This window comes from Equus quagga, chromosome 8 (genome assembly GCF_021613505.1).
Source record: "Equus quagga isolate Etosha38 chromosome 8, UCLA_HA_Equagga_1.0, whole genome shotgun sequence".
Lineage (NCBI taxonomy): Eukaryota > Metazoa > Chordata > Mammalia > Perissodactyla > Equidae > Equus > Equus quagga.
In genome coordinates this window covers 66,962,435-66,990,290 of record NC_060274.1, presented here as the reverse complement: position 1 = coordinate 66,990,290, position 27,856 = coordinate 66,962,435, and the positions used below count along the sequence as shown (strand labels likewise).

The following is a 27,856-nucleotide window of genomic DNA, read 5'->3' as shown; positions in this document are numbered from 1 at the left end:
GCTTTCCGTCATTCTCTTCACAGACACACAGACTTCATAATGGGAATTATATCTACTACCTAACCTTATTCTCTTCCCCTTAAATTTCCCTTACCCTTTCCACTCCATTTTGATGCTTTCATCTCCCCAACCTCTCAGTTTCTTCCAGCCTTCAGGAACCACAGTGGACACGATTAATAGACTGGAATCAAAGCTGAAGTCATTAGTAGGGGAAAGTAGTGTGTGCATTTGCATTAATACTTCTAGAAGGAAGAAGATGGCAGGGCAGCACACAATTACACATTTTCCAAATTGAACTGAAAATGCAGTTTAACATTTCAGAACTCTGGCACTCAAAGTTGTTTTCACTGTTGATGAAACTGTAATTATACTATTGGGCAATTTACTTAATTTTGTGTTTTATTACAAAAGTCCACAATTCTGCCTAAATAGAGTTAAATTAATGGAATATAAATCGGTTTGTCACATCTCCAAGAATTTTCATGAAGGGTATTTGGCTTTAATTTGTAAAATCCAGTAAAGCCTCCACATGATAAAATTAATCATCCTTCTCTCATATCATTTCATCTAGAATTCAGGTTAAAAAAATGCATAATTTTATGTCCTCATTAACCTCTTTTCCTACAAAATACTAAAATTCTTAGATAAGCATTAAATTATTAGACCACAGAGACAACCCAAGATGTTCATTAAGTTAACTTCTTCTGCTTGAAAAAAAATCGTTAATAGATCAGCATCAAAAAGCTACTATATGGTAAGGGGGCTGTTTTATGTAATTATAAGTTTATGGATAAAAATGTCCCCAAGGCAATAATCAATTAATAAACTTGGTTTAAGAAAGGGAAGGGATCATTTGCTCCTTCTTAACCTTGCCCCAAAATTCCATTTCCATGCCAGAAAGCATCTTTTCAAATAGTTATGTAAGGTGGTCGTTTCCATTAAGATTATTTCAACCTGCTAAATTTGCAATGTTTCACTCATAATTCCTACTCCACTAAATTATTGTAACATATCCTTTCTTCTCTCTCCCTCTCTTTCTCTCGCTCTCTCTTTTTTACTGGGCAGGTTACTCTCTTCAACAACCCTATTAAACAGTTGAGCAAATACCACAATCATCACTTCACACATGAGAAAATTGAGGCTTGGAGAAGCTGCATGACTGTGAGAGCAGTTCAGTGGAGGAGAAATACAGAAGGATTTGACATCAGGAGGCCAGGACTATATTCCTTATTCCTTCTGTACTCGACTATATGTTCCTGAGTTAGTCATCTCATCATTCTTTGGCTCACTTTCCTTAGCAATAACGTGAGGAGCTAGTGTAAATTAACTCTAAGGTGCATTTTAGCTCTAAACTCTAAGCCTTCTCCAAGACTGAGAGAATGAGAATTAGGATACAGGTCTTCAATTACTCATCTAGTCCTCTCCCCCCAAGTCAATAAACCTGAAAGTAAAGGATCCTCTAAGCCTCCTTGGAACACCTTTGTTCATCACTTCACATAAGCACAGTCCTACGGACTGTGACAGAAAAAGAGCAGAATACATGCAATCTCATTAGACATCAGTTCATTAGGACCACTATACTATTTTTGTGGGCTAGCACTTATTTTCACAATTTTTAAAATATATCAATTGAATTAAAACATGTCTTAAAGAATTAAACAAAAACATTTAATATGATATCATTAAGAACTGCTCTGAGAACCCGACTCAGGCATTTGACCAGCTGTCTGAACTTAAAGAGTAAGTGGACTGGAATTGGTCTGAATAACTTCTAAAGTTTTTAATCATTTGAATTAAAAAGCTCTAAAAAATGTTTTAATTATTTGAATCAATGGCAACAAAGAGGATAGAAATGCCTACCTTAGTCCTCAAAGGAAAACGCACACATATGCACATCCAGAGGGGGAAAAATAGCCTGCACCCAGTCTTTGCCAGAAGGCTGAGAAGCAAGGGATAGATACACAAGCACTTTATGTGCACCCTCACTGAGAGCTCAATTCAAAGAGAATGCTGACGAAATCTAAGTATGAACAACGGGGGAGAGTGCCAGAAGCTATGAGACCTAATGGACCAATAAAATTGGTTTACCTGCCTTCTGAGGCTCCTTTCAACTGTTTTTGAAAAAAAATTCAGTAAGAATTAGGGCAATGAAAAGTATCCTACCAATGAAAAATATAGTGTGTGACTAGATCCTTGATTTCTCAACTATGTTAAGAATGTGGGCCTCCAGGCTAAGCTGTCACAGGCATCATGAGTCTTAGCTGCATAGCTTGACAAATATTTTCTGCGTCGGGGTACCAATTCTGATCCAGCGTATACCAGTCACAGACTGCATCTCTGGGTTGTTTGTTTCCCCTGTTTAAGAAGAGGCTCTGGAACTGCCAGAGAAAATTAAACTACTTAGACCAGAGAAGTAAAGATTTGTTTCATTTGCATCAGTTGCCAACTGTTGTAAAATGGTTGCACAGTCAAGGACATTTCTTTAATGCACCATAAATTAAGTGAAAAACCAAGAAGTAATGCCTCTTCCATCACTAAAGAATTTTAAAATACCTCTTAAAAGCCATTTGAAAACGTGAAAACCCATACCTCCCACGTGTTTTTAAAAGTCCACCTGTTGAGGGGCCGGCCCAGTGGCTCAGCGGTTAAGTTCGAACGTTCCGCTTCTCAGCAGCCCGGCTTTCACTGGTTCAGATCCCGGGTGTAGACATGGCACTGCTTGGGAAAAAGCCATGCCATGGTAGGTGTCCCACATATAAAGTAGAGGAAGATGGGCACGGATGTTAGCTCAGGGCCAGGCTTCCTCAGCAAAAAGAGGAGGATTAGCAGTAGTTAGCTCAGGGCTAATCTTCCTCAAAAATAAATAAATTAATTAATTAATTAAATAAAATAAAATAAAAGTCCACCTGTTGAGCATAAATACTCAATAGAGCTGTGTGGAAATAAGAGATTCTCTATTCCAGACATGAGGTCCAGTGTTTGGAAGTGTACCTAGGATAATGGGTCATTATTTTGCCCATTAAATAAGGTTTGAGAGTTGGAGAGTTTATTTAGACAGTGGTAGGGGGAGTGCTGCAAATAGAGAGTTAGAAATGATTGGCAAAGAAATAAACTGAAAACGCAAATGGAAAACGAAAGTTTGCTTTCAACAAGCTGGACCTTAATAAGTGCATAGACATAAAATGGCAACCATGGCTTAAATTGTAAGTCTCATAAAGCCAAAAATGTGTTTCCTTTTACAGTTAATGTAATGTAGCTTTATAGATTTAGATTTCAAAGTATGGAAAATAGAAAAATCAACTACTTTTGTTTTTGTTGCTTTTTCTGCTCAAAATCAAATATACCAGAAAAACAGTTAGGTTTTCAAGCCTGTCAAAGTCCTCTTCCACCATGATTCACTGATCCCTGGTATGTCATGTCTGGCCTGGAAGAGAAGCAGATGTCATTCCAATAAGACCTCTGTTTCCTTGAACCTGCATCTCCATTCATCATTTTTGTCACATGCTGAGCACACACAGCCACTTGGATCAGACTCAAGGTCCCACAGCCTCTGTGAATTCTAAAGAGATGGGCAGGTTATTTCATGAAATTGCTCAAACTATGGAAACTTTAGAATCAAGAAATAATGACAAACAATCACAATTATTCATGCTTTATTATGCTCAAGCCAGGGATCAATGAGGTAATCAGCTCCCACCAGGATGAACCAGAATTTTTATCTCCCTTACAAATGTTTTGCTTTTAGGTAAGATCCCTCTAAATCAGTATATTAGGCTTTCCCCTTTATGTAGACAGGGAACACTCAAATAGTAGGAAATCCTGTGGCTCTTAATTTCTCTTCCTTAGTAGACTGGAGTTCTAACTCCAATACGCGTGACCCAGGTAAGACATTTACCAATCCTGTGCCTCAGCTTCACCACTTATAAAGTAACTTACCAACACCTAGCTTCCCTCTCTTACCATTTCAGAGCAGAGGTTACATCTAGAAAAGTGCCTAATGACTTCACAAGTGTAATGTGAATTGCTCTTTTCTGTAAGGGTCAGCAAATAAATGATTGGCAAAGAAATAGCCCTTAGGACACATGGAAAGAAAACCTGGCATCTCATATTTGGTTTGAACGAATGACAAGCACACTGATGTGCATTGTAACAAGCCACTTAATATTTCATAGGTTAAAGGCTTCCAACAGCATCTCACATTGACTATTGGCCCAAACACTTTTGCAAGAAGTGACAAAAAGTGGACCCTGATAAGCATCAGGCAATTTCCTCCCAACTTGTGCTCACAAACAGCTTGTGAATGTTAAAATTCCTGGCTGGAACATTGCTCAAATTCTGATCCTTTCTGGGAAGTGCCATTTTCTCTGGACAGTAATGGCAACCCAGGACACAAGATTGTACAGATGGCATACAGAAAGAAGGAAGTCTGTTCTCATTGTGAGCTGAAATGCCCTGGCTCGGAAATAAAGCTTTACCTTTCACCCTTCTGCTAAAGCTGTTTCCTTTTTCACTCATTTCCTTTTTCAATGGCAGCACAAAGTTAAAATAGGACCCAAGATTACTCACCAAGACACAATATATGGTACATCAATTTTCTTCATGCATGGACTACTACGTCAGCTGATTAAAGTCTCAGGATTAGTCTTTTAAAGTGATCTTTAATTTAAGCCAATACATTTTCTTTTCAGCCCCATACTACAGTTCTGCAAACACAGCTTTAGTCTCCTTTTGTTAAATTTACATATAGGAGAGCTAACAATATAGTTCATGGAGTAATTCATTGATTCATTTGGGGTCTTATGGAAAGTACTGGCACAGCATACCATTGCAAGTTTACCTCTGATAGTTTAAGGCACTAACATCCAGCCCTTCTGGCCCTCCATCCACAGCAGAGTGCATGGCAACTCAAATGATGAAATAAGTAACATAAGTGAGACTTCTAGACTCTATTTTTTAATTGTCCTTGTCATTCGTATTTACCAAAGAAAAAAGACTTCTACACAATCTCTTCTTATCTCTGTTTCCAGTCTTTGAAACACAACTTACCATAAGCACGTAAACATAATGCAATGGCTCCTAGGACAGACAAATGTCTAGCTGTGGTAACCCCCAAGAATAGAGAAATTCGTAATTCACAAAAAGCGTTATATTGCCCAGGTGCCAGCCAGTGGCAGAGTGGTTAAAGTTCTGCATTCTTGGCTTCGGCAGCCTGGGTTCACAGGTTCAGATCCCGGGCACAGACCTACTCCGTTCATCAGCCATGCTGTAGATGCATCCCACATACAAAACAGAGGAGGACTGGCTCAGATGTTAGCTCAGGGCTAATCTTCCTCACCAAACAAAACCAAAAAGTGTTATATTGCCCAATGGGGATGTGAACTCTGGTTTCAACATTGGGAGTCCAATGAACACTGATTGCTAGGAAAGTTGACGCATCCTTTCTGCCTTTACCATGAACCAACAATGTTTCTCTAGAACCACATTTCTCTTTTTAAAGATCCCTTTTTCAGTCATTATTAACTTTCAGTATATCATAGATAGAAGGAAGAGAGATACAACAGAGGTCAGAAAGAGGAGTTAGTGGCCAAAATACGTCATCAGAGGATCTTCTACATCCTTCTCCATGAATGGCCCTAATTCTACCACTTCCACAGTCATTGGAAGCCAAATATGGAAAAGAACTAAGGGCTTGGAAAAGATGAAAAATTGTGTAGCAGGGGAAGCATGATGCACAGTGCAGAGGAGAAATGCTTTGTCCCAGACCTTGTGGTGGTTAAAATTGATCACCCCCTTTAAACTCTAAGGACCTAATACATAGAAAATAATCTATTATTTCAGCCACATCTTGTTCACTGGTACTCTGCCAGGCCCCAAAGGCAGTCCTCTAACTTTTTCTTTCAAAATTATGTATAAGGCATATGTCAGAAAGTCATTCACTTTTGGAATTCACTAATAGCAATACCATGATAGTCTTCAGAGCAATTGTAACCTGCACAAATCAGAAATTCCTCAGCTAAAGGAGTTTAAAAAATAAAACACTGAGTGTTCTTAGGGCAAATGGTTCTTTACAGCTCTTGATTAAGAGTATATTTGCCCACTTACCACATTTAGAAAAACAACTCCACTGCAAAATGCCCTGTTTAGGATATACAACCAGCTTGGAAACTAACAAGATACGTTCATAAAATTTTTGGTGGTTGCACATGGTTTTTGTTTGTTTGTTTATTTGCGGGGGGGGGGTTCTCCCCTATCTTTGGTTTCTTTTCTGCTGATTAAAATATTTAGAATCATTTTCAGATGTTGAGTGACTGAGAAGGCAGGAGCTCACATCAACTGTTCAGCTCACTGGAGAGGGTAATGTTTTTATGATGATAGCTTCTAAATACAGAATAGATGCAAATTTTTCCCTCCCTCCTCTTCCTCTTTCTCCTCCTCTCTCTTTCCTCCTAACTCTATAGGAAGAAAAAAAAAGTATCTTTGGAAAAAAACTGATGATTTCTATCTTTTAGTCAATTTTAGTTTCCAGGCTGGAGTGAAATTCTTGGCATATTCTATTAACTCTTTCCTTGCTCCTTGACATTGATCTTAGCAATGATTTTTGGATATGACACCAAAAGTACAAGCAACAAAAGCAAAAATCAACAAGTGGTACTACATTGGATTAAAAAGCTTCTGTACAGCAAAGGAAGGAATCAACAAAATGAAAAGGCAACCTACAGAATGAGAGAAAATATTTGCAAACTATCTATCTGATAAGGGATTAATATTCAAAATATATGAGGAACTCATACAACTCAATAGCAAAACAAACAATCTGATTTAAAAATGGGCAAAGGACTTGAATACATATTTTCCCAAAGAAGACATACAAGTTGCCAACAAGTACATGAAAAGGTGCTGAACATTACTCATCAACAGGGAAATGTAAATCAAAATCACAGCGAAATATCATCTCACAGCTGTTAGAATGGCTATTATCAAAAAGAAAAGACATAACAAATACTTGCAAGGATGTGAAAAAAAGGGAACCCTGGTGCAGTGTTGGTGGGGACGTAAACTGGTATAACCACTAGGGAAAATAGTATGGAGGTTCCTCAAAAAATAAAAAATAGAACTACCACATGATCCAGCAATCCCACTTCTGGATATAAATCAGAATGAGATGAAATCACTGTCTCAAAGAGACACCTGCACTCCGATATTCATTGAAGCACTATTCACAATAGCCAAGACATGGAAACAACTTAAGTACCCATCAACCAATGAATGGATAAAGAAAATGTGATATATATTTACAAAGGGAGTATTATTCTACCATAAAAAAAAGAAAATCCCACCATTTGCAACAACATGGATGGACTTGAAGGGCTTAGACCAAGTGAAATAAGTCAGACAGAGAAAGACAAATACTGTATGATCTCACTTCTACGTGGAATCTAAAAACATCGAACTCATAGAAACAGAGAGTAGAATGGCAGTTGCCAGGGGCTGAGGGATGGGGGAAATGAGGAGATGCTGGTCAAACAGTACAAACTTTCAGTTTAAGATGAATGAGTTCTGGGGATCTAATGGACAGCATGATGGCTACAGTTAACAATACTGTATTGAATACTTGAAAGTTGCTATGAGAGTAGAGCTTTAATGTCCTCACCATGACAACAACAACAATGAAGTGATAATTATGTGAGGTGAGTGATGTGTTAACTAACTTATTGTGGTAAATATTTCCCAATTTATACATATATCAAATCATCACATTGTACATTTTAAACACATACAATGCTATATGTCAACTATATCTCAATAAAGCTAGGAAAAAAGCCATGGGAGGAGACCAGCTCAAACAGATATTAAGTAAAACTAGACAGTCATTCTAATTAACACAGTGTGGTACAGGCGCATACAGAGGCAGACAGACCAATGGAATAGAAACAGATGAAAGGATATTTAGTATATGATAAAAGCGTCATCTCAAATCACTAAAGCAAACAGGGGATTTTAAATGATGCTAGGATGGCTGGTTAGCTGTTTGAAATAAAAAAATTAGACTAATACTTTATACCATACACAAGACATAAATTCCAAATGGATGAGGGTTCTAAATGTAAAAAAATAAAACCACATATGTACAAGAAGAAAATATGGGTCAATCCCTATATTAACTGGGTATAGGCTAAATTTTTCTAACTTTGACTCAAAATCAACAGGCAACAGAAAGGTTTCTAAATAAGACCACATTAAAAAACATTTTAATTAAAAAGGAAGGAGGGGCCAGTCCAGTGGCGCAGTGGTTACGTTCGCACGTTCTGCTTCTGGGCGGCCCGGGGTTCACCAGTTGGGATCCCGGGTGTGGACATGACACCGCTTGGCAAGCCATGCTGTGGTAGGCGTCCCACATATAAAGTAGAGGAAGATGGGCATGGATGTTAGCTCAGGGCCAGACTTCCTCAGCAAAAAGAGGAGGATTGGCAGCAGTTAGCTCAGGGCTAATCTTCCTCAAAAAAAAAAAGAAGAAGTAAATTCTGACACATGCTACAACATGGATGAACCTTGAGAACATTACCCTAGGGTAAATAATCCAGTCACAAAAGGACAAATATTGTATGATTCCATTTATATGAGATATCTAGAGTAGTCAAATTCATAGAGACAAAAAGTAGTATGGTGGTTGCCAGGGGCTTGAGGGAGGGTGATATGAGGAGTTGCTGTTTAATTGGTATAGAGCTTCAGTTTTTCAAAATGAAAAGATTTCTGGGAAACTGGTTGCACAACAATGTGAATGTCCTTAACACTACTGAACTGCACACTTTAAAAGGCTAAGATGGTAAGTTTAGGTTATACATCACAATTATGTTATATCACAATTAAAAATAAAAATAAATTTTAAAAAACTTTTTAGCTCTATCCTCGCCAAAGACCTGCACAATGTAGATTCCTATGGAACAATTCCTCATGAGATTTTCCCAGAGGAGAAAAGTAGGAAGCACATTCACCTCCTGAGCTGTCAGAAGGAACCATCTGCATTGATGCTTCCTACCAAGGAGAATCCAGTTAATTTTTGCCAGTGTATTTGCAAAACAGAGGAGGATTTGTGAAGTGGCTCTAGTATCAATCCCACAGCCACCTCACCCTCCCCTCCCCCACCCCACCACACTCCTTTTAATGCTTTACCAGGCACTAACTTCTACAATCCCAAGAAATTTGGAAAAACCAAGACATGTCTATAGGATGCCTACTGTAAAAACAAGTGAAGCATTTGAACAGAGAAGTGGAAAATGCTTTCTTCCCCCCTCTTCCCACCACACACTAAATGGCTTTGCCTAGATGCTCATCTAATCGCTTGAATTACCCACCATGAACAACACCAAGTTGAGATGTGAAAGAGAAAGCTATTAAATCAACATCACATGTTCACATTCCCAGTCTCAAGGCCTGCAGAGCCCTAAAAAAGGAAAGATGTAAAACATGGTAGAGAGTCAAGGGTGTCAATGAGATTCTAGCCCACAAGAACCAAGATATTAAGGGAGAAACAACACCTTCAGGAGATCTAAGGAAATCAATACAAAATGCGAATAGGAAGAATATTCAACAGTTCACAGGAGCAGCTGTTTGAAGTTTCATCACTGATAACACATTTAGAGAAAGAAAGTATCAAAGAAACTGAACGGGTTTGTCAGCATAGAAAATGGACTCAGAGAAGCAAGCAAACTGATGCATGCTCTCCACTCTCAAAGACAGGAAGACACAAGATGGAAAAAGGGAAACTTCAACTCTACTTTGGGTTCTGCCATGCCTCTTATGAAATAACCTCAAAGCTTTTCCTATGTATTTATATTAATATGTTAATATTTATATATACCTATATGTCAAGTTTTGACTACTAATTGGACTCTCCAGAGCTACCATATTGAAAGGAACGTGCTCTGAATAACGTTTCAGATATTCTTCTCACAGGCAAAGGGCATTATCAAAATGATATTCTGCTTAGAGGGAGTCTATTTCTGAGTGTTCACTCTAGAAGCACTGCCAAAGTTCCGTTTCTGGGCCGCAGCCCAAAGCAATTTCACCAGGCTGAGGCCGTGCCCAGGACCTCTGTGGCTGATCAGTCAGTCTTCTCCTATCAGGTTTACCCATGAGTGTGTAATGCACAATATTTAATAAAAAGTTTTGCTATACTTTGAAATAAAAGTGTAGGGGATATGTTCCATGAAGCACATCATGGTAGCAGACCCTGTTTACCAAAGTTCATGAGGACCATGAATGCCTCATGAAAAAGAGAGCACAAAAGAGAGAGAGGAACACTCTTCTTGCCTATTCAACAATCTTTCATAATCATAAGCCTTTCATAAAGCCTTTCTCAACCTTTCTCAGTCAGCCATTGAATACTGAAGTGTATGTAAGATGACTATATAACTTATCATCCATACCAAGACACTTTTGAAAATAAGAGAAAGTATTTTTGATATAAATAATAGGCATAAAATAGAACTACCCAAAGTAAAAAGGGTGTCTTATCATCTTACACTTATGGCCTTGGTCACTGAATATTCATTACATACCTACTCAGAGAGAGGACTAATACTCCTCACAACTAAAAAAATAACTAGAAGCTTTTGAAACAGAGTGATCTCAGTTCATTACTATTCGATAAACAAAATAACCTCCCAAAGACAGAAAAACTTGGGATGACATTGGTCCGCTCATCTTCCCAAAATAATTCGTTCAGCTCAAGGTTAGTAGGAAAAAGAAACTCCTCCTGCTGCTGATAAAGCCATCTGTGCTTCGGAAACGGCTGACAGGTGCCTCCAGAAGAAGCAATCAAAAGTCATTAACGATCAAAATCATGACAATTAAATACAAGGATCTATCAGGGTCTTATTATCGAAATTTCAATGAAAAGAATTCAAACACCCTCTCTCTCAAAGAGAAGAACATCTACTTTACTTTTTAAGCCCATCGGTTGCACTCTGCTATAGGGTTCCCAAAACGTGTTCCCTGACTGAGCTACAAGGAAAATAATACGCAAAAGGAACAGGGATGACAATTGGAATAAGCTCGAGCCCTTGAAATTTTTCAAAAGTACGTTCTTCTCTCATTGCAGATTTTCAGCCAGACCACTTTTATAACTAAGGAAATGTATTCTGGGAAGATTTGGCATTTTTAAAAGTTCAAAGTTGAAGGCACACGTTCTATAAATAAATCTACAATGAAGTGCTAAAAGGTTTATTTCTTATTTCTTATTTCACAAACTGGGAACTTGGCATAAAAATATTGGGTCATAAAATGCTTAAAAAGTAGATTACTAGAAACTAATAGAACACATTATTATCTATTGAGCCAATGATGGGTCAAATGGCATTTTGAATTCTTGCAGAGAATATGAATATGACCTTCATGTGTACCATTTACAGAAAGCAATTTTATTTACATTTTTAAATCCACATAAAGGTGAAAGATGATACTGCTGCAAAATGGAACATTTAATTTTTTGCCCCAAGGCATAACTAAGCTCTCCCAAGGTCAAATGTAGTACAAGATTGAAATGAAGCCGGCCTCTCCCCACATCATCTCATGCCAGAGAGCTCTCACTTTGGGCAGGAGTATCTTGGATCTACCTTCATGCTTCAGAAACACAAAAATTTCTAAATCCAACATAGACTGTGTAATTCTATAAAATATTTTGTGAGAATTTTTCTACTCTATTTTCAAATCACATATCCAGACTACAATGAAAATACCTGTGCTAAGCTAGTTGAATGTTTGGGACTGTTTTGACTGCAAGGGATTAAGCTAAACAGATTTTTTTTTTAAGTTTCTTAGTTTGCAACATTGTGCAAAGATTTTTCTTTTAAAAGAATATGGATTTGCATGTCCTTTTGTATCTGGTAAGCTGTCAGAAACACAGAACTCATAGAGATTATGCCTCTTACATGTGGTTAGCCCCTTACAAGTAAACTCTGCTCTCCTCTCCCACCTCCTCCAGCCCAGGCATGGCAAGTAATTCAAAAAACAGGTGTGTGATTTGTTAGGAGAGATACAGATGTTATGGATCATTTTAAACTCCATCACAGATGACTGTGAGGGCTGTGCTTTATGCCCTGGTCTCACTTATTACCTTACCCTGAGGCCCAAGGGTCATTTTTCATATCGGTCAAGTCAATAGATGCAGACTTCCTAAAGAGATTGTGTCCCCCATGCCATCGATAGAAGCTAGAGTCACAACCATCACAAACCTACATTTGTGACATTTGTATCCCTCATTTGATGGGAAGTCCCTCAAGAATAAGAACTACATCTAATATAACTAGAAAATTAGAGTAGCACCAACAGCAATTTTATGCACACTCCAGTTACCCAAATAAGGTTACCGAGAGGAAGGGAAAAGAACTATTCGTTAAAGTGGAAAGCAACATAGCGACTTCTTTAAAAACATTTTTCAAATGAGACTCATTGTCCTTCCCCTACACTATATGCGCCCATGCACGCAAGTGTGAGCGCGCACACACACACACACACACACACATAATATGGTATCGTAATTAAAAGCACTGGCTCAAAATTAGACTGCCTGGGATAGAATCTTTGTACCTTGCACCAGATACACTGTCAATGCCTCAATTTCCTCATCTATAAAATGGTGTATTATTAATGATATGGTGAGGATGGGCATATGAATATATTAATATTAATGATATCAACAGTACCTTACTGATATTAATAGTACCTATCATCTTATAAGGTTATTAAGAGAACTAAATGAAAAAAAACCATGCTAAAGTCCTGGCACAGTGCTTGGCTCAAGGTGTAAACAGGAAGACAGAATATTTTATCCTTTACAGTCATCCCCACATCTTCCCCACTCTCATGTCAAATCTGAGACACAAAATAGTGTTTCTGCCTAGGAACTCTGCTTCAGTCCCCAGGGCAATGCCTTGGAAGGAGGTATCTGGTGCCATACAGGAGCTATTTTGAGCAGCATGTGAGAGGGTACTGTGGCTCTCATCCCATGAAACTATTCCATCTAGTACTTCTGGGGAGCTGAGATGCTTCCACATCCAGGCATTCAGCTAGAATTAACTTCAAAGGAGAAAAGCAGACTGTATTCTTTGGCCAAACATCCTGCACTTTAAAACCCACTGGGCTATAAATTTTGATTACTTGGGGTGAAAATTTTATGAGAATTTCAAGTGTTAAAAGTAATTAAAAGCAAATACTGCTCCTAAATTAATCAATATTTTAAATCAGATCTTAATAAACGTCCATAGCATTTGCCAAGCAAAATTAAAACATCACAAGAATCATCTCAACTAGGCAACCTGTTTACTGGGCCTGTCTTGTCTCTTCATTTCTATAAACACTTGACCAGTTGCTGTAGAAATGGACTTTTTCTTCTGGCTTTAGTCATAATGGCTATTATTCACATTAAATACGTATGGTTATCTGGACAGCATTGTGCAACTGTACAGCAATCAACCAGCTGAAAGAGGAAAACAAAAGGTAGGATGGTCCTGGGGTAGAATTAGCCCTTGCATTTCACCCCTATCAGGGCTGTGTTGGGCGCATGGGAACCTGGTTAAGAAACCTTTCTCTCTAAAGGGTAACAAGACATTTTTTGTTTGCTAGTTCACCACTGCTATGTGCCAGGCACATTTCTAAACTCTTTATAACACATTAACTCAGTTAATCCTCAGTAGTAACTCTATGGGATGGGAGGTATTGTTAATCCCATTTTACAGATAAAGAAATTGAGGTCTAAGAGGTTAAAAAGTTTGCCCAAGGTCACAGAATTAAGAAAATACTTTGCCATTCTCTGCTCCTCTTTTCTCCTGACAAATCTTTTTCAATGCTGCTTCCCTTAAGAATTGAAGTGAGGGATCTGAGAGAGACAAAAAAAGAGATCTTGGGATGACTGAAAAAGGGCCTGTTTTCTCTCTCCTGTAGCCAGGTTCTCATCGAAGCCAAGAAGTCACCCACTTTCTCATCATAACTCTTCTGTTTCTACCATGAATCCAGTGTTGACACTTGCACAGATGTCGCGACATTACCCACCTAGCTGGAAGTAGTGGTCTTTGGCAGGATATCAGCCATCTTTTGGCATGTGGATTTCCCTTTAAAGCCTCTCATTTTTTTCACTGTTTGTTCAAGGAACACCAGGGAAGGAAAAATCCATCAATCTGAGAGCCGTGCAAATGCATCTGGCCACCTATTAATTAGAGCCATTATAATTGTGAAGGATTCCAGTCAAGAATGCAAGGCAGGATTAAACATCTCAGGCCAAATCATCCACTTTTCATGCTTCACACACCAGAACATTTCAACCTGAGAGCAGAGCTGCAGATCCAAAAGTGGGAGCTCAGCTCACATGCACCAATTCCAAATCTGCATCAGTTTGATAATGGCTAGAGATTGTGGCTGCCTCTTTGGTGCAGCTATCCATAACTCTGCCGTGTTAAACCAAAAGAAATAAGGTTGAAAATCTAACACGAGGCACTCATCATTCAATTACGTATTTCCTGAGAAAGAGGCAAAAACTCTGCCATGTTCTGCAAAATCTCCACATCAATAGTAATTAAGTTTCACATCAAGACCAGAGAAACACTACACTGACTACGCATGAATAACTTACTTTCATATGCAGTGGTTTGCATCTTTCTCTGCATTTAATTCTGCAAAACAATAAATAAACAGTGCAAGAAATTACTCACAAATAACTGGAAAAGATAGGTGAGTAATGGTATATTACATTTTCAATTTCAGAGATCATGTAGTCAGCCTAATTACCAACATCACAGCCACTCCAACAACAAATCACAGTGCATCATTCTACAAATGGGTTTTAGAATCAAACCTGGATTTAATTATGGTATTTTCATTGACAACTTCTCAAAAAGAAAGTATAATGGATCTCATGAAACCCAGCCCATGTTTTTAACAGTTTTACATCAAGTATTGAGCGCATCAGAAATGTATGCAGCTAGTTGGTAAGTTAGGGCATTGTTTCTTATTTAGAAGAGATGTTAACACAATAGTTCAGTAGCCATCTTTACAAGGAGAAAAAAAAGTATGACTATTCTGGGTAAACTTCAAGTGAAACGGGGGGAAAGAGGAAGAAGGTTTTGAAAATGTCACTATGGTTTTTGGCCATGTGTAATTCTCAGTCCAATACGGCAAGAGAAAAGAGAAATTTCTTCATCCCAAAGGAAAATGCACAGCAAGGAAAAAAATAAATTCATAGTAGGCTTATGGCATGTCTTGGAAATCCATAAACCAAGAAACAGAAATAAGAGAAAGAAAAAGTCTTTAATATATGTTTGGAGGAAGAAAAGAAAAAGGACCTCCAATTTTCCAATTTTTCCAAACTTTGCCCACATTTATGGAACACAAGAAGAGATTTATTTTAATAATTCCACTATATTCAGAAAGTCTCACTTTTATGAAGTTTGTTGCTAAATTAAAACCTCTATTCATTTCCTTCTTCAAAGATGCATAAAAAATATACAGTATACACAACTCTAATAAATATGCTATGTTGATCATTTTAAAGAAAATAATAAAACAATATTGGATGGGTTTTTCTTTCCCATTTGCGACTTCGTGGTGACCCATGGATCTCTTTGAAATCTGGTAAGTCAATAAATGCACCTTTCCTAAAATTTTGAGATATATTTGGATGTTGCCTTGGAATCTTACAATCAGTTTCAAAACTGGTCAAGTACATAAAAAAGGGGGCATCCTTATGATTAGCACATGAGTGCACAAAGGCGGATGATAAATTTCCAGCACGTTGTCAAACTCACTCAAAACAATCAAACATTTCATCGAACCATTTACAACTATTGATTGCACACCAAACCTGACTTTATATTCTTCCTGTTTTAAATAGATGTGATATTTTACAAGGGCTTCACAAGTAAGAGATTGTGAATGTAAAGCAGTCCATTAATTTTATATAAGCTGTTTTATATACCTGTGGGCCTCTAATAACATTCAGCTACAAGGTTACAAGGAGACGAACAATTTTCGAAAGTTCAGTTGGAGAGGGTGGCATATATATATATACGTAACTACAATTCTAGCTATCATGCCAGTAGTTCCTCTTTACCAAATTTGCTTTCATTCTATAGCTGAAAATACTGACATAAATAGGACAACAGTGCAGTGTCAGGTACCAGATTCCTATCAAGGAAATAGTACTGTCAAACCTAGGATGGAATTTCAAGGCCAACAGCTTACGAAAACAAAAGAATTTCCCACTAAAATTTTCCATGGAATTTTTCAAAGAGTAGATGTACAGATATATATCCAGTCTTGCTCTGCTCTGTGTGTGTGTATGCGTGTTTAACCAGTAAATGAAAAAGGCTCTTCTAAGCTAGGAAATTTTCTCCAAGCCCTTCTATCATAATTTTTCTGGCATAGCTTATCTTAGAGAAGAAAATCTGCACCTCCTTCCTTTTAGTCTGTGACTTTCAATTTTATTAAAATTCCTGCCGGTTTGCAGTGTGACGTCTTTGTGTTAGCTCTGGAAGGCCCTGTTCCACTACGTGTAAATGTGTGCATTGTGATACGTTAGGGGCAGGGAGAGGCAGAAAAATGTAGGGACTTGCAGTTGATTCCAGCTGGCTTTTTCTGCTCGGCTTCCTGTATCACACCACAACTTTGCCATGCTAAGCCTAGTGTACATTTCCAGTGAGTGCCTAGCCTGGCCTTTTATTCCACTAAGTGAGTACAAGCTAATAAATGTCTTTTTCACTTTATTGAGATTTCTCCTTAAAAAAGCATGACTGTGGGGTCTGGTCTCACAGAGATAATCTTTTAGACTTGAGAAAAGTAAATTAAAAGGACATTTCTGTTAATATCAAAGCAGGCTTATTACTTCAATATAAGCACTTCCTTAATTTTCCTCAGCGTGCTACATAAATATAAATAAAAAGGCTCTCCACTGGACGTATGTTACATATATCTCACAGAGTTTAATTATAAAGCCTCTAAAAATGAAGATGGCAGGAGGAAATGATGCCAGTAGATCATACAGCCCTGGTACTATGTTGGCTGGCTGTCTCAGTCCACAAGGAAACAAAGACACTCAGGTTATCACAATACACCATGAAAGGCCAGGCTCTGAGGGAAAGGAAATCCAAGTGGAGAAGAGCATTACTATTACTTCAAGGCCTGGAAATCCACAATTTTCTATTTTATTCTCATTAATGTTATTACAAATGCAATTGAGGAGGAGTTAGTTTTATTTAAGTGCCACACCCTATCTTCTCTGCAGCAATTGATCTGCTGTAATAAGGGAGGGGCATGCCAGATGAAGGCCAAGCACTCAAAAATACACACAGAGAAACACACTCTAACATATACCTCAATTGACCCTAAGAACTATGGCATTGCAAGGAACAGTGAAGCCACCCGCACAGGAATACCAGTTTCCTCCCAGCAGCTGCCCACCAGGGATGTCAGGCAACTTCTAAGAGTGAGAAAGACTGCCAGAGAGTGCCGGCTGCAGACAGGAGGAGAAATGGGAAAACTCTGTGCAATCCAGCAGGCGGGACCCTGAACAGTTCAGTGACTTCAGTGGGTGGAGGTGAGACCCATTCCCAGCCCCGGAAAACTGCAGCGGGCTGGCTTGCAGGCTAAAGGCCAGCATCTCGCCTGGAGAAGGAAGAAGGCCCGTCTCACCCACGCCTTCGAGAATACCCTGGACGCGTTGCACCTAAACCTTCCCTGCCCTTCCCTTCCTATCGAAATCTCGATCTCTCTTCACCTCCAGATTCGTTCTTTTCTCGAGAGCTTGACTTCCTCCAAGCTGGCTTCTCACACGGGTTGGTGGAGCACTAACTGCCAGACCTCTGTTCCTTTAATACTGCGGGGATTTGCAGAATCGGGTGCCCTGAAAGGACTGACTCTTACACTGAGGCGAGAGAAACGGACAGAACTTCCCGACCAACCTTCGCCTTTGACACAGAGAACCCCTAGCGCCAACGCTCGGTACTCTGGCTTATATCTGGACCAAATCAACGCTGTGACCGCCGCCAAGGAGGAGCTGAGCACACTTTAAGTGACCGCAGTGTCCGCTCTAGACTGCTCCGAGAGGCCCCGGGGGACTGTGGAACTGCAGCCGGAGCAAGGGACTGGGGGGAGGGGAAAGGGAGGAGGGACAATGGTTATGTATGAGTGTTTTGGGGATTGTCTGGGAGTTTGAGGGGTGGGGGTGGGGGGGTTGGTTGGTTGGTAGTTTTGCTAGGTAAATAAGGAGAACATCTCCCCACCCCACGCCGGGGCTAATAATGATAGATTCCGTGCTGCATCAGGCCCCGCGCCGGGAAGCCTCACCATGGAAAATAATGAGGCTGCATCCCCATTCATCTGCATTAAAGGCGAGCCAGGCACTTTCGATAGCAAATATATCGATTCCCTTGCCCGGGCCGTGGTTTGTACTGCTCGCCGTGAATAATTACTGCTCTTTTAGAAATTCATAATAATTAGGACTTCCCACCCCCTCAACCCGCGCGGCTTTTTAAAGGCGCCTGATCCTGGAGGGCGTCTTGGAGGCTCCAGCAGTGCCCCCGCTAGCGGGAGATAGGGCAGGGGTTTTACTCCCCATTTGGTTTTGCTCTTGCGAGAAAGTTGACTCCCTTCTCCGCATCTCAGTTTCCTTGTCTGTTAAACCATGCTTTTACATTGTTAAAGACGCTTACAGCTCTACATTACACAATTCATATTTCCGTTTGGGGGGAGGGGTAAGTTTAACGAACTGTGCGAGAGAATAGAGGCAGGAGAGGAGAAAGTGAGGGAAAGGATTCACCTCCCCTCAGGATAAACTCTGTGGCAATCACGTGACGCCGCAACCGGAGGTGGGGATCGGGTGCACTAGAGAGATTCTGACCGCAGGAAACACTGAGGACCTAAAGATCGGAGCTTAGTGCTCCCGAATGACTGGGGCAAGGGGGTCGTTACAGTCGCGATTGGGCAGTAGGGAGGTGTCTGCAGAAAGCGCCAACTCTACTTCCAGAAGGACGCAGACCGCGCCGCGGCGTGGGAGGGAAGGTGAGCTGCTGACCCCAGGCGGGGCGGAGCCTGTGGCGCTGTCCGTGGTTCTGAACAATCGGTCTGCGGGTCTAGACTTGCCAGGCCGCCGGCTACGCCCGATTCATCTCGGTGCCCGCGACCTCTCCGAAGAACTGCTGCAGTCCTGCCTGCTGCCCCAGGAGCACCAAAGCTCAGCAGGGACGAAGAAAAGTTCCCTAGAAGCAACGCTTTGGTGTGACGGCTTGCGGTCCGGACACGAGAGAGCTGCACCTGTGTTTTCATAAACCAGTTGGGATTGCTCGAGGTCACTTGAGGCTGAAAGCAGAAAATAGAGCGCGCAGCTGTGACGGCGGTGACTGGGGAACTTCCCCGGGCCCGGAACACTTTGTGGCTTCGGTCAGAGGACTGAGTTTCCGAGTCAAGGGTATGAAGCCCACGTAAAAGAAAGTTTCTTGCTCCTAACTGTTGAAGACCACTTGAAATGACCTTTAAAATCAATAGATGGGGAGGGGATCTGAGACGTCTATCGGGAGCCCGCCCTCACTCTCCGCTGGGGAGAGGGCGCCCAGCCTCCCTTTGCGCCCTTCGCCGCTGCCTCGGATCCTTCCCGTCAGAATCCACTAAGGTGGCGGGGATGATGGGCTAGGTTCGGCCGGAGTCAGGTTTAACAGGGACGAGCAGAGCCCCCACGAGCCAGTTTCTAAGGAAACACTGGGTTTTTCTAAACAGCAATTTGTCTTATTGTAGGAGAGAGAAACAGCACAAGAAAAGCCTCTTGGTTCTTCATTCTCATGCAGATGAAGCGATGCGCTGTGGCTGCGGCCTGTGTATCCCCTCCTCATCGTATTTCCGGTTTGAAGAAGTAAAATACCCTCACTAATGTGGGAAGTAGGAGTGAGAGAAGGCTTTCGCCTAGCTGCGGCCAGAGAGGCACGTGCTGCACTCCTGCTGCTCCTGGGACCCCACTGCGCACACTATCCCAATGCCCGGGCTCCAGTCGCCACCTCGCTTTCCACCATCTGGAGCCCTCACTAGACGCCTAAGGAACTTTCTGTACAAAGGGCACCCGGGCAAGTGAATTCTCTCCGCCCCACACACTCCTGCCAGCCTCACCTCCATATCAAACAAAATATACTAGGGAAAGCTATTTACAGAGGAGTTAATTAGGTTTTCAGCCCGCAGCAGAAGCGTGGCGCGCCCATCAGAAGTTTAAACAACAGCCAGTAACCGGCAAACTTGCAAAATGCGCAAACGCGCTGCCGGGCGCGCGGAGGGGCATGAAGAAGCCGCCAATATATATCATCTCAATAAAAAGCCGCTCTTGGAAAGCTTGCATAGTAATTGAGATGGGCGCTCTTTTCTGATCTGGGTTGGCATTTCCTCATCTCGAGCTGACAGAGCCAACTCAGGAAATTGCTGGTAATATTCATCTGGGGAGCACTTTCATTAAACGTAATTCATTCGACTTTCACAATAAATTGAGTGACATCCTTACAGCGGAACCTTTTTATCCTTGATTAAGTGCTTGCCAAGCTTTGGTTTCCCACTTTATTGTCACATTCCTTCAAGCAGAGTCGTCAACATGCCAATCTGCAGCAGAAAAATGCGAGCGCCGTGTTTACCAAGCTCCGGGAGGGGTTAGTGCTGACAAGGAGAAAAAAAGCTGGTCGAGAGCTTGAGTATCGGATAAATCAAGACCGCAGCTTCCTGCAAACACGCGGCGGGACCAGACGAGTGGTTGCTCGGAGAACGCAGAGGAAGGCGAGAGAGCAGACCCGCCCAGCCGCCCGGCTGCTCCGGGAGGCCGCTGACCCGACGGCAGCCGGCCGGCGGCCTCGCCCGCCTCTCTCTATTAGTTAAAATGGAGAAGACTGTTAAGGTCTTAGAAGGAGATCTGAAGCTCCTAAAGGACGTGGTCGCTTTAAGGGAACTCTTCTGAATCGAAGCAAAGCTAGGCTCTTTCTTTTAAGAAAATAAAACCAGTAAGAATTCACATTTCCTAACTCGCCACTTGAGAGCAGGCAAACTTTCAGAGCTTCCATCGGCTTTCTTTATGGGTGGAGAAGTGCAAGCAGAGTGTTATTCCTCATTCCCAGGATTCCCTTTTGACACAATATTAGCGCCGCGACAGCCAGACTCACTGAGGGCTCTTCAGACCCGGAAATTCTAAGCGAGGCTGGCAAACACCTGGGTATTTCAGGACTGGGCGAAAGGGGCAAGGCATCCCTTTGCCAATTGGTGGCCCCTTCTCCCCCGTCCCCTATAAAATCAAAGAAGCCCAAGACAGAAAATTGCTTATTTGAAAAAGCAATATCCAAATGCTTTCATCACTCAAATGCCCTTTTGAAAATATTGTCGACGGTGGTTATTACCCGGACAATGCTGTCAATTTCTGTAGTCTGCAGAAAATCGTTCCTCAGCTAGAAAAGTAGGACATTGGGCACCTATCTCAAAAAAATCAACCAATTTCCCTGCCACCCGATATATTTTTCACCCAGACAACACTTTCATTAAAGAGGAAATAGCCGTCAACAATTCAAAGCCAAATAGAAATCAACTTCACACAAAGAGGAGCCACGAACTTAATGGCTTTCTGGGAAAATACTGCTGAGAAAGTTGGAGCAATTCTGGTTCTCTCCTTCTAATACTGAAGGCAGTTTCCCCAAAACTATCACTAGAAGGCCCCAGACCACGGTAATCCTCCGGGAAGCAACGCAGAAGGGCGTCTGCCAAAGTGCTTCCCTCACAGCCGGGAGCGGATGTTCTGGTCAGTGGAGAGTTAAACATTTCAGGGAAATGCCTGGAATAGCAGCAACTTCTCCTCTCACAGAGCCCTGGAATAGTCTTGGGACAAATGAGTTCTCATTTGTGCTGCTGGAGCATAGATCCCTCCAAAACTCTAGGTTTAATCTTCTATCAGGGAGGCTGTTCTGGGATAGAAGAATCGGGAAATGTGGTAGGGTTGGGGAACTTTTAGTACTGCATCCAAGAACTGGCCTTAATAAAGAACACTGAATAGCCACTGTTAGTTAAGTTAATGTGCTTTTCTTTTCAGGAATAAACTCAAACTGATTAAAATTTTCAGTGGGCAGCAGGCTTAATTTTCAAAAGATGAGAAGTACACACACCTAGGCCACAGGATAGACATTGGTGGTCTCTCTCCTGCTGCTTTTCCCTCAGCTTCCACATTTCTTAACAGCCACCTTCATGATGAGTGGAATTCACGCAAAGGGTCTGGCTACCAACAGTGTAGAGGTAGTAACCCATGAATATATTAATCACTCTTTAATCTCAAACAATTGGTGTGGAATTCACATTTTAAAGACACCCTAAATTCGAGGGAATAGATGACTCAAAATGTTACTTAAGCACAAAGTGTAGAAAGAATTTTCCATTCATGTCCATATTGGTTTAAAAAGCAACTAGATTATTAGCAATTTTAATTCTTAGCCGAATTGGTGGGAACTATAATGGAGGATGAGGGGCCTCTTCTCGTTAAAATAGTACTTTAGATGCATGACTGATCACCATAACATCATTTAATCCCTTGTCAGCTTCTCTGGACTCAATTTCTGAGGAGCTTTTTGTTGATGTGCCCCAGGAGCAGACATTAGATTCAATTCTCAACTCTGAAAATTGCCACAGGTGAACCCCAAACAGGATGCCTCAGCTTTCTGCTGAAAGGTGCTCTCCGTGTGTGCAGTGGCCTATCCCTCAGCTTGATCCACTGAGAATAACTCAATTTCAGACTCCCACTTTTCAGAGCCAGAAACCACCATTCCCTAGTTTATCCAGTGTATGCTTCAACTCAGTTAAAAAGCTGTATTTCTGTTACCCCATTATACCATACTGAAAATATCCTGGAGTTTGTCCAAAACTGACAGGAGAATAAAGATTTCAAGACTTTTTTATTTTTAACAGGTATTGTTAAGCCATAGATTCTTCTCCTGCTGAATTCAGACTTTTAAATCTATAATACACAACATTCAGTAAACAAATTTCTTTGCCTTTATTTTTAAAAAATGGTTTCCTGTCTCCCTACATTCATGAGTAGAGTTAGCCCTGAGTTGATTTTTGAGTGTTTTAACTAATATGCTTCAAAAGGTAACTTTGCAGACACATTTCTAAATAACTTCCCATTGCAGTGTTAAAATAAGCTTCTAGTTTGCAATAGGACAGACCTATCTCTCAATAAACACAAGTAGCCTCAAAATCCTCAACCTAGTACAGACATTCAAAGAACCTTGGGCCAATAAACATACTTTGAAAACATTCATGAATACAGGCTTAAGTATGGAGCATTCATCTGCTGGATAGAGAAGCTTTTCATTAAAAATTCCTCCCAAATTAGGGAGTACTTAGGGCATTTCTCTATAAGCAGAAGCCTATTTTTTTTTAACATAGGAGATACCTAAACAAATCTTTCTCCCTGGACCTAATGTGGTGATTACACCTTGGGAAACATAACTGGGATTCCAGGGGCTTAAGGGAAAGGTGCACTGTGGTATCAGCTAGGAGACAATGTGTAAATAGAGCACCCTTGTCACCTCACTTGTGGTGTGAGCTTAGAAAGGCAAAAAAATTACTCATTAAGCTCCTCCCTGGCTTATGTCAATTCAAGGGGGGAAAAAAATAAAGTGATGCTTTTGCCACTTCTACCTCCTTGGAGCATAACTTTAAGCAGCTCCTGACAACCTGCATGCATCTATTGCAGTTCCTTACAAAGGTCTGGGATGTTCTGCTATAAATGAATGATAAATTCAGCTACTGTATCTGGTGTTTAATAAAATAGATGGAGAAAGAAGTCTTGGCCACTTCTTGGTCTGTCTCATTGCCCTGGAGCTTTCATCAAGGCTCTCTCCTTCTTTACTCTCCTAAAACCAACCTGTCCTGACTGCCCAATACACCCTGTTAAATTCATTTCCATGGTAAGAGTCAGCTTCCTGCTGCTCCATGGAAATAGCTCACGATTCTGCTGCAAATAACCACGGGATTACAATCTCTGGAAATACTGCCTTGGGTCACAGCCACCAGCCTTTTGTTTTTGTGGTGCGTGTGGCTTCTAATCCCCGACACACAAAACAACTTTAGATCGGAGAAAAAAGAATGGACCTCTAAATCGCCTTCTCTATTTTATTGTTCACATTTCGTATTGTTTTGAGTGAAATTGAAAAAATTGTCTCCTTTCCCTGTGTTGCCAAAAGGCATTCAGGTAATGAAGTCTGTAACTAAACGGTAATTGAATCAGCATAATTTGCACACTGAATGGTTTTCAAATGCTCCCAGTTTACAATTAAAGGAGAATTAATGCGCTTGTTGTTGAGAACGCAGCGCATTAGAATAAATCCAGCACTGTTGTTGTAATGAGTGGAAAACGGTTTAACTGCCAACAAACACATTTAAAATTTAACACAACGTATTGATTTCACTTCTGTTTTTGATAGATTATTTTCCAGACTATCGAAATACTTGCTCCAAGCAATAAACTGCACCACAGCCGCGAGCCTTCACCGTGTGTGTGAGCACGGTCCAAGGACGTAAGGACAGTCCTGAGGTTCAGGTCACGCGTAAAGGTGCGCAAAGGAGAGGGGCGGGAGGGTCTCCATGGTCGATGGAATCGTTACTATTCCCCCTCTGTAGCTTTCACTTTGAAGCCCCCCCCCCCCCCCCCCCGCCTCTTTCAATAAACAATTTCTATATTTCCTCTGGCCAAACTTTCTGCCCTCTGTTTCTGGGCTCTCAATGTCAGTGGGTTTACTGGACACAGGTGGGGGCAAGAAAAACTGAAGATGAGAAATAAGAAGGACACTTTTTGCATTCTGTCTGCGTTCCAGGCGGGGAAGGCACAGACTTCGGTGAGAGAATCAGAAAGGCTGTTCTTTTGGATTGGCTGCCCAGGCTTTCACCTGTTTACCCCAAGGTGTCCTGTGGGCGAGGACACTGACGCGCAGCGCCCTCTGGCGTCCACGGTTGCCATGGTCGGGCGATAAAGGTGCAAAGACAGGCAACACCGAGGGTTCGTGGATTGAAGCAGAAACCCCTTAAATACACACACCCTCACACACATATGCGCACACACACGTATACACACACACTCACTAACATACACAGAGTTCACACAACTAGCAGCTCTGCAGTCACATGCACCAGGGCAACGGCTGGAAAACGCTCTCAATTGCAGGGACAGCAACTCTTTTGCTACCAGACTTGTGGGTTCTGAAGCCCTGAGGATTGAGGGACGGCAACGCCCCCGCCCCATCCCGTTTATCCAGCCCCGTCAGAGAGCTCAGACCGCCCAGCGTTCCTCGCCCCTAGTCAGAACACACGGAGCCCTCAGGGCGCTTCTGGGGCCCAGAGATGGGATATGGGATCGGTGCACTGAGCACAACTTCTCCAGCTGGGTACTAGTGTCCCTGGCCCTCCCTGAAGCCAGACCCGAAAGATGGCACTCTACGTCTTGGCTCTGCGTGGTGCCCACAGCTACCAATCCATCCCCGCCACAATAAAGCGCTTCGCCCCCACCCCCAGTTCCAACAGAGTGCAAAGTCCAGACTCCCAAAAACTCAGCTCTAGGAGGACTCAGACGGTGGCTTTGGTTAGCATTCTCTCCCTGAGGACAAGGTCTGTCATTCCTTAATAAGGGGCTAGGCATTGGAACTGGGGTTCAGTTATTTGATGGAAAGGAGAGATTGGGAGGATAGGGAGGAGGAGCTGCTACATATTTGCTGAAGCATCTCTGATCAAACTATCCGATATCTTGTGGTGCTCCTATCTGATAAACTTGTCCCGCCTGAACCCTACAAGTCGAACAAAGTTACCTGCACTTCTTTATGTGCCATACTCCAAACTGGGAGGCTAGGTGGGTGGGTTCACTTTCAAAGTCACAGACCTGGACAGATTCGTTCTCCCCACTCTACTCTTCCATTTCCTTTCGTCTAAACTCCGTGGATGAACTAATGAGAGGTCCACATCTTCTACCCCTTCTCTTTGCCCTCTCCACCCATAGAGCATCCAGTCCCCCTATCTCCTCGGTTTCTGGGTGTCTAGGGCGCCCTAGACCCTGTTCAGAATCAGGCGCAGAAGAGGGGGACTGGAGCGAGAAATGTAGATGGGAACCCCGGAAAATCCCGCAGGGATCCAGAGACCAGCTTGCCAAAGTTGTTCCAACACAGTCGCTAGGAACGCTGCTCTCGCTGAAGTGGCGGTCTCACCCCACTCCCGCGCGCCCGCAGTTGCCTGGTCTAGCGGCCAGGGTGGGATTGCGGGGGCACCGGATCCGCAGCGACTTACCAAGTAGACGGTGGGCTGCAGGAGGAGAAGCACGTACCAGCACGCAGCCTGCATCCTCCCGCGTCTCAAACTTCCTCGGCGGTGCCTTCGCTGAGTCTTTGTTCCTTCAAAAACATAGATCCACCTGACATCCACTTTACAGAACAAGGAGCGCTCTCAGCAGCCTAGATACAAATGAAATTAGACATCCCATGACCACGCGGGCAAGGTTACATTTGGCGACCAAGCAGGGAAAGAGGGTCGTGGCGGGGAGGGGTGGACCAAAAAACCCGGGGGAGGGAGGTAGGAAAAATTGAAAAACGAGTAAATCCAGCGCCTGAAACCAGCGAGCGCGCGGTCCACAGGCAGGCGGGCGAAAGGGTGGGAGGATGAGGGGCTCCTTGCGCCCTGCGCTCCTCCAGTGAGAGTTCCCGTGCGGTGGAGACAAGAGGTGGCGGGGCACACAGAGCCGCGTGCAGGCTGGTTCGGAGCCCAAGCGTCTCTGGCGGCGAAACCTGCCCTAATGCTTAATGGCCGAGCGGCTCGGACTAAAGGCGGCGGCTGGTTCTTCGCCAGCCTTGGCAGCGCTCACACACGTACACACCAGCAGAGAGAGATGTAGAGAGAAAGAGAGAGGCAGAGCGAGCGAGAGAGACTGAGCGAGGGGGGCGCGGGAAGAAGAAGGGGTAGGTAGAACTGACCAGGATTAGGTGCTGGGTGTCTCCACAGGTTCGGTGGGGTGGGGGTAGGGAAAGGGAATGCAATTTGCATACAGGAAAGCGGGCTCAGTTTACCCATTTGAGGCCCCTGCACATACAGAGATACAGGAGCTTACACGCACATCTCCGTCACTACTTTTTTTCCGATCCAAGGGGCACAGCCAGTCGCTAACTTCTAGAGTGAAAGCCTGCCCGGGTCTGTGAGGGTCACCCTCCAGGAGCACTCTGTCCCCCAAGCAGTGGCCCTACCTGCCGCCCCTTCATGGTGCCGCGCCACTCGACCCTAAAGTATCCCCTCTGGGACTGTGGAAGAAAAGGGTACGCACCGCACAGGACAGGAGGCGAATCCGGCGAGCAGGGATGGCTTTGGGCAGGCTCCATGGAGGAGCTACTAGGGCCTGGTGTCTCCGGCGCCCCGAACATGCCCTCCCTGGCGCTTCGTCTCCATGCTCGGGTGCAGACAGGTCCCGCGGCCTCGTCCAGCCTCGGTAGTCGGCGTCCCAGTGACCAGGTCGCGCTCAGTATTGGTTCCGTGGAAGTCTAAGCTTGGCACAGTTGAATACACGGTGCAGGAAACTTAAGAGGCAAGAGAGGGAGGGGGAAGTAGAGGAGGAAAGAGAGGAAGAGAGAAAGGGAGGGAGAGAGGCAAATGCACCGGGCTACTGCGCCGGATGGACTGGGACTGCCAGCGCTGGCACAGAGAAGAGCAGTCCAGGGCTCCCAGCTTCCCGAGGCCGCGGAAGGATGGTAGAAATGACTTAAGGGGAGGAGACTGGGCAAGTCCTCCAGTGAACTTGAGAGATAAGACACTGGCCTTTCGGAAGGAAAAAGCCACGAGG

At 42.7% G+C, this 27,856-nt stretch overlaps 1 protein-coding gene across 1 annotated transcript in view; it reads right to left on the bottom strand.

Annotated features, from left to right (window-relative positions):
• Window positions 1-27,491, bottom strand: part of NXPH1 (neurexophilin 1) — a 277,946-nt gene extending 250,455 nt beyond the window's left edge. Inside the window, exons 1-2 of the mRNA XM_046670372.1 lie at window positions 27,344-27,491; window positions 26,320-26,483 (exon numbers count right to left, since the gene is read on the bottom strand). Coding sequence (XP_046526328.1) covers window positions 26,320-26,373 — 54 coding nt within the window. The 5' untranslated portion in view covers window positions 26,374-26,483; window positions 27,344-27,491. The remainder of the gene's footprint in view (window positions 1-26,319; window positions 26,484-27,343) is intronic.
• Between the last annotated feature and the right edge of the window lie 365 nt (window positions 27,492-27,856).